The 11,034-nt window shown below is 38.2% G+C and overlaps 1 protein-coding gene across 1 annotated transcript; it reads right to left on the reverse strand.

Annotated features, from left to right (window-relative positions):
• Positions 1-2,867: 2,867 nt before the first annotated feature.
• Positions 2,868-9,064, reverse strand: GPR65 (G protein-coupled receptor 65). The gene is made up of 2 exons (XM_050335823.1): positions 9,015-9,064; positions 2,868-4,487 (listed from the first exon to the last, which is right to left on the reverse strand). Exon 2 carries the CDS (start codon positions 4,364-4,366, stop codon positions 3,326-3,328), a length of 1,041 nt encoding a protein of 346 aa, XP_050191780.1. The 5' UTR covers positions 4,367-4,487; positions 9,015-9,064; the 3' UTR covers positions 2,868-3,325.
• Between the last annotated feature and the right edge of the window lie 1,970 nt (positions 9,065-11,034).

The raw sequence follows: 11,034 nt of genomic DNA on the forward strand, positions 1-11,034 counted from the left end.
TTTTACCTGTAGAGCCATCAGGAATTTTAAGTGGAATATTCAGTAACAACAATACACAGCATGGATTCAAGCCTGGATGACATTTACCGTGTTCTATGCCTCCTGTAGCACTGCAATTTTAAACAGAACATAGATGTTCACTTTCATACAGTGAACTTGATCCAGCTGGGTCAATGAAATTTGGAGAATGAATGAAAAGAAGTGTAAATTTTTAGCTATGTAAGAATAACAAAGTAAATACACAAATGATTGAAGTACAGGACACTGTAGTCTCTCCATCTGGAAGCATCCTCATTTCTCCAGAGGGTTGTGATTTGAACACATAGATTGAGTATTTTGGAACAATCCAAGGAATTAGGTACTTATATTTTATTATAATAAAGGGATAGGAGCCTAGACTTAATATGAGCTTTGTTGTGAAGCCCAGCCTACAGACCAGCCACTGCCATTTTCCTTTATCCTGAAGTGAATCTTCAGCAACGCAGGGAGGTACTACAGGAAATGACGCTATGAAAAATATCCACACATACCAGTGTGGGCTGGTCCAAGCTATGGCTTTCATGAGCACCGGTGGAATATTAAAAAAATATAAAATCTCAGGATCAAATTTTCTAGAAATTAAGCTTTTTGCATAGGGCCAGGGCCCTAAGTTTACCAACAGAGTCTGTGACCACCTTAGGGATTGACTGCCTGTGCACAGGCCAGTGCTGACATGGTGCTGTCGTGCCCAGCCTGGTACCTCACTGATCCCAACCCTGCCTTCCTGACTTGGTTTCCCAGCTTGAACTCAGACCTGCCTCATCACTACAGATTTGTCTGGTGATCATGGACAGTTGGCCAATACTTGTTATCATCACTAGACCTTCTCTGTGTGCCTCGCTAGGGTGCCACAGGACTGCGTGGCTTGTCAGTGATGATGCTGCCCAGTCTGCCTGGCTGTACTCTCAGGTCCTGGACCACTGCCCATCCAGCTCTCCCTAGTCCCTGACACAGAAGTTAAATTCCACTCCATTTTGTTGCTTAGTTTTAGTTTTCGTTATTCTTTATTCTGTAAATTAATTCTTAAATTCTTTAAATTAAAAGCACGAATAGAATTAACTTTCCAAATTTTCCAGCATGTGAAAGATCTAAAAGTGAACTACTGAGTTCTTCTTTCCGTGAAGTTACAGTGAGGTTTGGTTCTGCTTTTGTTCCAGTGCTACAGTGAAATTTCACATTCTGTTGCAAAGTGCATAGGTCAGCACAGGGACAAATCTGTGGTGAAATAACTTGCACTGCTGCTTGCATAATTTTTCCTTCATAATACATAAGAAAAACTACAGGGAAAAAAAAAACAAAGCCACATCAAAACAGAATCCAGCAAACGGAAACAAAAAAAGAGAAGGGAACATATTTTTCTAGAAAGGAAGGCAACAGCCAGAACAGTGACAAACACAGTTCATAGGATCACAGGAAAATTGTGGTTGGAAGAGATCTCAGGAATTCTCAACCTTCTGCTCAATGGAAGACCAGTTACAAGGCCAGACCAGGTTGCTCAAAGCTTTGTTCAGTTGGGTCCTAAAAACTTCTCAGGATGGAGCCCACAGAACACCATGGTGCAACGTGCTCCACTGTTTTTCAGCCCTCATAGTTCAAAAGTTCTTCCTTAAATCCGCTCTGACTCCTCTTGCTTCAGGTTACTCACATGATTTCTTGCCCCTCCTTCTATGAGCTCTTGTGAAGAGCTTGGCTCCATCTTCTCAATACCCCCTTTGCAGGATTGCAAGGCTGCCATTAGGTACCCCAGCATCTTCTTTTCTCTTCTCTTCTCCAGGCTGAACAAGCTCAGCTTCCACAGTCTCTCAAGTTCCCATTTCAGAACGTGAAATTAATGAAAGTATAAATAGACCCAAACAGCAACTCACAAAAACTAGAGAAGTGCTCTTTGTAATGGAAAAAATTTTACTTTGCACACAGAGTGATGTTCCCATAAGAAATTTCTTACTGATTGTGACCACTGTATGCACACTCTCCATATATGTCACACCTAGAAATGTCCTGAAAAGTGATGATCAAAATCTTTCCACCACACAGACTTGCTAGAGGAGGATTTTTTTTTTTGATGGAAAGAAAAATTCTTTCCCTATGAAACTGAAAAACCACCGTTACCAAATATTCTTCCTGGTAATTGAATGAAAGTAAAAATGTAGTAAGAGGTAAAAAAAAGAGAAACTTTCCATTGTGTTTTAACTTTTTTCAGGGGCTCGAGTGCCTGCTGCTACCAGGAAACCAGGCAGCTGTTTCTGGGGCCTGTGCAGGAATAGGTCCCTGAATTAACTTTTGATTTGGGCTAAAACAACTCTTCCAAAATGTGGGTTCTTTTGCTTCTGTTCTTATTGTTTGTTGGTACATTCATGTTCTTTGCTGGTTTGTCAGTTTTTCTGATTAGCTTGTTCAATTTTTTTAAAATCGGCAGACTGGGAGCCCTGGAACCCCTAGCTGAGGCTTCCAGGTGCAGTCAAGTAAATGGATATAAACCTTGCTCTATTGACCCTGAAAATGTAACCACACTCCAGATTTCAGTCATAATAAGCAAGTCTAAAGGTTGTCCCTTTATACTTATGGAGATGTGAAACCTCACTTTTCAATGTTTTTCTTCCTCCCTGCATATGTCAGGAAAAGTTTCATACGAGTTAAAACACTGGTGGCTAGAACTGCTTCTTTATAAGCACTTGAAGTAATGAATCTTCAGTTATCTGAAACCCAATATTTATACTGTAATGAAACTGCATAAAATCTGGTTATACATTAGAACATATATTTTTCAGAAGAAACAAAAGCTGAAAAGCTTAAGAGCAGGTTAATACCCCTGCACAATTTGAGTCTTCACTGAAACACAGGAACCATCATAGCAGCCTAAATTACACCATGAACTTAGAGAGAAATTTACCACACTCCCTCTGTCTACTTCTTTGTCAATCAGGACAAGAAGGACTTCAACCTTCCTCCAGCTAAGCACATCTATGCCCATCTTGTGGGCTAGCTAGCAAGCTGCAGCAGGAGGCAGTTCTGTTGGGAATCCTCAGTAATTCTGTTGTGTCATGGTCATCCTTCTTGACTGTTCATGTGTTTGTTGTCAGTAATTTATGTAGTATACCTGATTTAAAGATATGTGTTCACACTCCATTGATTTCATTGACCCGATAGTGAATTCTTATTGGCTCCAGCTACTGATTTTTTTAGACTGGCATCTCTGACTTTCAGGGTATTTCCTAGGTACAGACTGGAGAAGAATTTTACTTTCTTTTCCCTTTAGGTCATCCAATTTTGCTTTGAATGTGCCCACTCAGGCATTTTTGACAGTCTCTGTTTCACAGGAAGTTCTGTATGTGATCAGGGTACTATTTTTTGTAGCAGAACTGCACAGAGTATGGTCTTTCACTTGGTCTTCCTCACGCTTTCGTAGGCACAAGCAACATCTCAGCACATTCAGAATGTCTGTTTGTGCAGTCTCACTCACAAAGCAGTAAAGAATGGGGTCTGCAATGCAATTCAAACTCGTTAAGGCCTGTGTGACTCTGTAAACCTTATACATCTGCAGCAAAAGATGTGGGTCAGTGGTGAAAGGTTCTCTGATGCTGCGAATAAGCAATATAATGTGATAAGGAGTGAAGCAAACAATGAAACTAATTGTGATATTCAGAATAAGTTTTTTCACTTTTTTCTTTTCTTCATCTAGTGTGGCTTGGTTACACTTCACTACTTGGTAGATTTTATGGTAGCAAAACAAAATGATTATCAAAGGGACCAAGTACCCTGAGCATATCCGAAATAAATTTATCCGTGCCTGCCACCCTTCCAGGGGGTATTTATCATAACATAATGTATGATTAGTGAAATTGCAAGGATCATTGAATACTTCTTTGTGCACCAATATGACTGAATTCAAGATGCTTTCCAGAAGCCAAACAGTTACGCTGACAATCAGTGAAAATCTTCTTGTGCGCAGGTGCTGGAGCTTCAATGGGTAAACTAATGCCAGGTACCTGTCAACAGAGATGCAAGCAAGGAACGCGGTGCTGGTGTAGAAATTCATATACATAAGGAAGGCAGAAATCTGACAAAGTGTGGCAGAGAGCCTCCAGTCATCTCCATTCCAGGCATAATTAATCCACAGAGGTAGAATCAAAGAGTACAAAAGATCAGCCAGGGAAAGGCTAAAGATGTAGACTGCTGACTCATTCTTTTTCCTCACCTGAATGCAAGATGCATAAAGGGATATACAGTTGATGGGGATACTGATTATCATCACAATGCTGTACACAAATGGAAACAAATATTTATCCAGGGTGTGATCATCATGGCACACAGCAGTGCTGTTGTTCATTGTCCACCCTGAGCAGTATCTTTGGGCTAATTCCAGCCTGGATGCAATAAAGACCCCTCTGTAGTCTGCTGGGTGGCCATCTGTCAGTTCTTCAGGACCTTGTTGACAAGATTCCCAGCTCCTGTTGCCAAAGAAGAAAAACGTCAGCTATAACATTTTTGTTTGTTTTTATGGGCTTCTTGGTGTTTTGTTTTGGGTGTTTTTTTTTTTTTTTTTTTTTTTTTTTTGTTGTTTTTTTTTTTTTTTTTAGAAGAAAGAGACTGTATTTGTAGGAGATCAAAGGTTTTAAACACTCTTGGAATTAGGACTGCATAGAATGAGGAACCCAAGATCTAAGGTGTTGAGGTCAGTTAGATGTAAACTTCTACAGCAGAAGCAGGATGAGTAGATAAGACACTTCTGGGGATGGGGTTGTGTCCTGCAATCCCAGGTCTCTCTTGTGGGAGAGTTGAAGGAGATCAGGAAGGAGACTAGAAATAGAAAGGCACTTTCTATTATACTGGTAAGCATGATTTTGAGAACATAAATATAGCAGATTTCTATCCCAAATAACCTCCTCCCCTCTAAGTCAATGGAGGAACAAGGATAGAAACACAGGGATTCAGTTACTATTGGGATCTGCTCAGAAGAGGAAAATGTGTGACTGGTATGTCTTCCTATTGCTAATCACTCTCCCGTTGCATTCTCACACAATCCTGCTTTCTCTCTCCTCCTTTGTATGCAATCCTGCAAGAACTTGCCATCAACCGCGCTATTCCAACAAAACTTACTGCATGTCCCAGAAACCCTCATGTGAAACCTGGCAGGCTGTTGGGTTCCTACATGCACAGGAGCATCTGCCGAGTGTCCCTTTGACTCATGTCAGATGGAGACTGAGTACAAGTGTTCATTTACACTTCTTTCCTCTAAAAATTGTAGCTACCATGCATGAGCTATAAAACCATTAGCAATTAAGTTTATCTTAGGCATTACCAGAGTTGTGGGTATCAAAAGCTTCATCATGAAAATACCAGTAAAATGGGAGCCCTGACCAAAGCAGTGGGATGGAAGGAGCTGTGCATGTGAGATGTAAAAGCAAGTAGAAGAGCTGACCTTTAAGTAAGAAATGGTGTACAACCATAGTTGTGAGACAGTTGGTACTCACTGGTTGTATCACAGATCTGACACTCAGTAGTTCTCTTCTCTAAAGACCTAGTTGTTATGTTCAGGAAATATGAGAATGGAGAATATTTGTTGTGGTCCAGTTCTACTGCCAAATATTCGAACTGCTTCAGAGACTGCCTGTGATAACTCATGTGTGCTTTGAGCCTGGACTACCAGCAGGGGAGGTGAAGAGGCTGAAGAAGGAGTAGGTTGCAAGATAGCAAGTTTGCAACTGTCCCCACATGGGAAAGAACTCAAACTGAAAATAACTTGTGTTTAGAAACCTTCCCATGTGGTAAGAAAAATTCAGCCTTTTATGGGTTTGATGTGTGTGTTTGGGGAACTTTGTGGGTTTATCAGAGAAACCCAAGCAGGTTTATTGCCTCTGCTGAGAGGTTATTATATGGATCTCTTGTCTATAAAAAAACCCTTTTCATGCCAAAAAAAAAAAAAAGGAGCAATGACAAAACTAGTCAGAAAGCATGTATTTAATTTTACCAGCCACTGCTTTATTTGATCAAGTTGGCTAACCTTCTACAGTTAGAACTAAATTAATTTCCAAGCTTGAAAGACAAGGAAAATTCTTGAGAATGACTTGCCAATTTGGTCCATTGAAGAACTTTACCTACATGGGAACTAATTAAAAAAAATGCAGTGTCTATATTTAAGACAAACAAAACATGTCTACATTTCATTGTAGTTTAATAAAACCACATGGTAAATAGGGCATTGTGAGCTTACCAGTACAGATAAGTATCACAAATTAAAAATCTAGGTCTAAAAATTGGATCGCAGGTTTTTGCTGACCCACTTCATACCAAAAACAACAGACTAGATGAGTAAAAGATAAAATACCTACCTCTTCTTCTAATCACATTTTAGCATCTCTTTGCCTATGACAGGTCTCTTCATGTCTAACAGGGAAACATGCCCTTTCAAAAGCATGTGTGTAATGTAGTGTGAGGCAGTGTTCACTAGTCTCATGACTGAGAACCTGGAATTCCTTCTCCCTCCCCCATAAACTCTTTCTCTTTTGTTAGTTGTTGTATTACAGAATCATCATCCTTACAAGCTCCTAATTTGTCTCCATGTTGCTCACAACAGCTTCTCTCTTTCATATCTGCTCACAGACCAACATAACAATTTCCTCATACCGCCCACCTTTTTTGCTTCAGCTTTCTCATTTTAGCTCATTGTTTCTAAGAGTTTTGCCCTGTTGATCTCACTGATCATAGGGTGAAACACTTGTCCTTTTATTGCACTTGTCCGACTAAACCACGTTATTTGGGGCAAGACTTTGCTTTGCTTTTTTGCCATCTGCCTTAAGGAGCTAATATCTGAAGTTTTTTCTGTCCGTCATATTCACGTCACTATATCCCATCTTTTTCTTTTATTTTAAAACAGTACATTCATTAGCTTCTGTGAACACAGCCCTGGAGACTGTTTAACATTCCCCAGGTAATCCATGTCCCAACTGTGATGACACATTGATGGTACTTATATGAGGATATGCTCTCAGTGAGGATAATAAAGAGAAGTGTGTCATTCTGGCATGTATTGATGACCTATACTTAAGTGTGTCAAAAAGCCAGCAAATAGAGCATACCACAGTGCATGTTGCAGTTTTTTGCACAGAAATATAAAGCAGAAAGCGCTGTTTTTCCCTGATTACAAGAAATTTCAGTCAAATTGCTTGGGGTCTTATTTCAAGGGAAGTCATCCATATCGTACTTCATTGCCTAGTTGTTTTTCTGATAATTAGGACTTTGTAATACAAGATGATTTTGCTTACCTGAACGCATTCCCAGGTTTTCTCTCAGCTACTGAGCGTACCTGCTGGTTTTGCCCAGGAGGATGGCATTGGTTTACAGCTATTCTAAAAACCCATATTTGATAATTTACCCCACTGATTTTTATTTAAAACAAACAAAACAACCCAAAACAAACTATAAAGGAATTTCTGTTTCATGATGTAATTTAATGGTTTGACTTTCATGGTCCAAACCCACTGTGACTAATTCCGTAGACTTCTGACTTATTTTATAGACTTGTTTTGCTATGAATTGCATTTCAAATGAAAAAAAAAAAATCTTAGCAGTAATTTTTTCTTTTAGACACATTATTCAATTATTATCATAATTCCTGCCTCTGTCATTTTGCTACAGAAAACCTGCTGTAGAAGAATTCTGCAGAGTAAATAAGACCTAAAATTTAGAGAAATGGACTAGCAAATGTTATGCTTCAAGTAACATATGCAAACAAGCCTGTAAAGGAACCTTATGAAAGTTTCTAGAGAATGGTAGTAATTATACATTGTATTTGTATCAATGCTTTCCTACAGTATCTTCTTCAGGTTCAAAGAGAGCTTTATGTAGTCTGTCCATTGATGACATTTTGAAAGTAACAAAGTAAGTAAAAGTTAAACTTTCATAAGCATAAATACACAAATACTCTTATCTGTAAACAACTATCTAAGGGAAGAAAGGAACAATGCTGTGTGAGCTAGTGCAGTAGGTGCCGTACTGGTGATACCATACATCAATCTTAAGATGGAAAGACAGACAACTTTCTGGATTTCCTTTTTCTCTTAAAGCAATTTCAACAAAGTTGATTGCTTTGTGTTTTCAAAAATAAGTTCTTTTGCCAAGTTGATTTCCTCAAGAAACTTCACAATTCAGGAGAGCTGAAATACACTTTTCAGTAACATGGAATTTTTTTTATTAAATTAAACCACATTTTTCCTCAAGCAACACTAAATTTCACCCATGGGTCTGCATGAGATTCTGTAGAGACTCCAACCAGTCTTAAAGAGCTCAGCCTTTTTCACTTGAAATACTCTTTGTGGACTGCTTTATTGAGCATAAACAGGAAAAAAAAAAAACAAACATGTCTTTCAGGATGTAGGCCAAGCAGGCAAGTATTATTTTGCTATATCATTATGTGCATCATGTTTTCCTCTATGCATGAAGAAAAATGTACAAAATATTTTCATGTACATGATAACTGGTATTCTAAGAAGCTACTTTTACCAGAGCTTATTTTTCTGCTAAGTTCTAAGCTTTGTGTGTGTGTGTATATATATATATATATATGTATATCACTGAGTATTTTGTTAGTGCCATAAAATACTAAAGAACAATGATAGAAGAACTACTGGAACCCCCTTTGACACCTGAGGCACTTTTTGCAGTGACGGGACTGCTCAGAATATTGAAAACCCCTTCTCATAAGGAGCCGTTATTTTCATCGTGGCAATATCATTACAACCAAAATCAAGCTGGCATGTCTTCCCTAAATCAATCTTTAACTGTGGTTTGTTCCTTAGTCTCATGTTTTAGTTGTGCTGAGATTCAAATAACCCTTCTCCTAGAGAAACCTTTTCCAGCCCCTTCTGTGTCCCTTCTTTTTGTTGCATGATGCCAACCTCACATTAAGGCAGAGGTAGCTTGAAACCTGTACCAGAATATAAGTTGTGTGTCTGACTTCTTGGATTCTGAACACTTACCTTGGCAGCCATGTGTCCCTGTGTAGCAGCGTCCCCGTTGTACCATTGGTAGTGTAACCCGTGCCTGCTTCTGAGAAAAAGTGTCTGCTTCTGCTTTATCAGATACAAGACAGGAAGCTGTTCTTAGAAAATGAGTCACACATTTCACACATTTCTTAATTTTTTTGGCCTCTTTTTTTTCCCCCCCAATTCCTTATTAATCTAAGCTTAGCCATGGGAAAAAACCCAAACATAATTACAAATAAGTATGCAAGAAGGACAGTGCCAACCTTGCTACACCTAAAAATACTTTCAGAGAGTTTAAAAAAGTTTAATTGAAAATACTGCCTATTACATGAGCAGAGTATATTTTAAACCCATTAGCTAGGAGACATTATGTTCTGCAGAGAAACCCATCCACAGAAATAAAATACCATGTATTATTTGTGTTTACTTGTATATGTTCAAAATATAGCATCTTTTTTTGACTGAAGGACCTCGCTTGCCTTTTCCTACAAATTTATCACAGAATCAAATAAGAATGCACTTAAGAAGAGCTCAAAAATACATCACAATGACTTCATAACTTTGTGGAAAGATAATTAAGTATTTTCAAAATTTATGGGAAGTTTGACAATAGTTATAGCTAACAAAGGATAACATAATTTTATACACTGTGACAGGTCGCATATTTCTGTATTTTTACATGAACTGAATCTGAGGTTGGATACAGCTTTCACAGGAGTGATTCTTTTAGCAGGTAATTCTATTCAAATAGGTGGGAAGTTGCTACATAAGCACAGTTCTCTTTCTCCTCTGTGATCAGAACAATTTCCTGTGTGCATTTTTTCTTAAAATCTGTCTGGAATTATACAATTCTTTAAGAAACTGGGTACAATTTCACTTTAAATGTACATCTGTGGGGCAACACAAGAACTGTCCTGTGATGATTCAGATGCTAAGGAGAAATGAAACAGATGAACAAATTTAAAACCTCTAACGCAGAGGCATACAGACTTCCTTGAGAACAATACCAGCCAGCTCTATAACATTTAACCATTGGATGGAGAGATTTGGTTCCTTCTTTTTAATCCACATTATTTTAACTGATGTGCTGGTTACACAAAGCCTAAATTATTAAATCATTCCGTACTTGTGGCCATTCTCAAACTCTTATCACAACCCCGTCCGGTTTGGTTAAGGGAGGCCACTTGGTTAGATCAATTTTTAAAATAAATGTCAGTCACACTTTCATCTTCATTGAGACAAAAGTCATTAGACAAAGTTTACCACTTTCCACCTGCCTTTTGGTAACATAGTACCTACTAAGAATGGTGTCTAGTGTGCTGGTTCTGCTGTTTTGTTCAGGATTCCTACACTGATGAAGAAGTAACAGTTATTATTATTATAAATAGAAAAACATAGTTGAAACATTTCTACAGTTCTTCAGTCTAACAACTGATAGCGGAATCGAAAGATCAAAGAAAGCAAGAGAGGATACAATGCCTTTTATATTTTCTGGAAGTAAAGCTATGTGTAAAAATCAACTCTTGACTGTGTCCATATGCAACAATTTTATTTCTGATGTAAACAGCACAGTTTTCCAGGGTTTTTTGAGATCTCGACATACATGGTATCTCAGATATCTGGCTATCTTGGGACCATAGGTGTTTTTAGTGTTTGCTGAGATTCATGTACTATCAATAAAAAAGAAGAACTGAAATAGAAAAGCATTAAGAGCGGAAAACTACTTTATCTAGAAAAGAAGCAATGAATAAGTCCTCATATAATTTTACTGGATACATTTGCACTTACAAAGGGTCCAGATCATATGTCCTTGGGCCATGAACAAATGCGTAAAGAAGATTTAAAGCAAGGTCAAGATTCTTAATGCACAATAAAGTTCACAGAGTTACACAAAAATATCCTTTTATTTCCATCAAAACCAGATTCTGAGAATGTTTTCCTGTATCACCTGAAAAGGGGAGGCACTTACCACATCACAGGATTCAAATACAAGTTTTGAAAACTGACACTTTTA

Source organism: Myiozetetes cayanensis, unplaced genomic scaffold, assembly GCF_022539395.1.
Source record: "Myiozetetes cayanensis isolate MyiCay16 unplaced genomic scaffold, myiCay2020 scf6-25, whole genome shotgun sequence".
Classification (NCBI taxonomy): Eukaryota; Metazoa; Chordata; class Aves; order Passeriformes; family Tyrannidae; genus Myiozetetes; species Myiozetetes cayanensis.

Coding starts and splice junctions, on each gene's coding strand:
- GPR65 (XM_050335823.1), bottom strand. CDS start 4,366: ATGAACAACAGCACTGCTGTGTGCCATGATGATCACACCCTGGATAAA.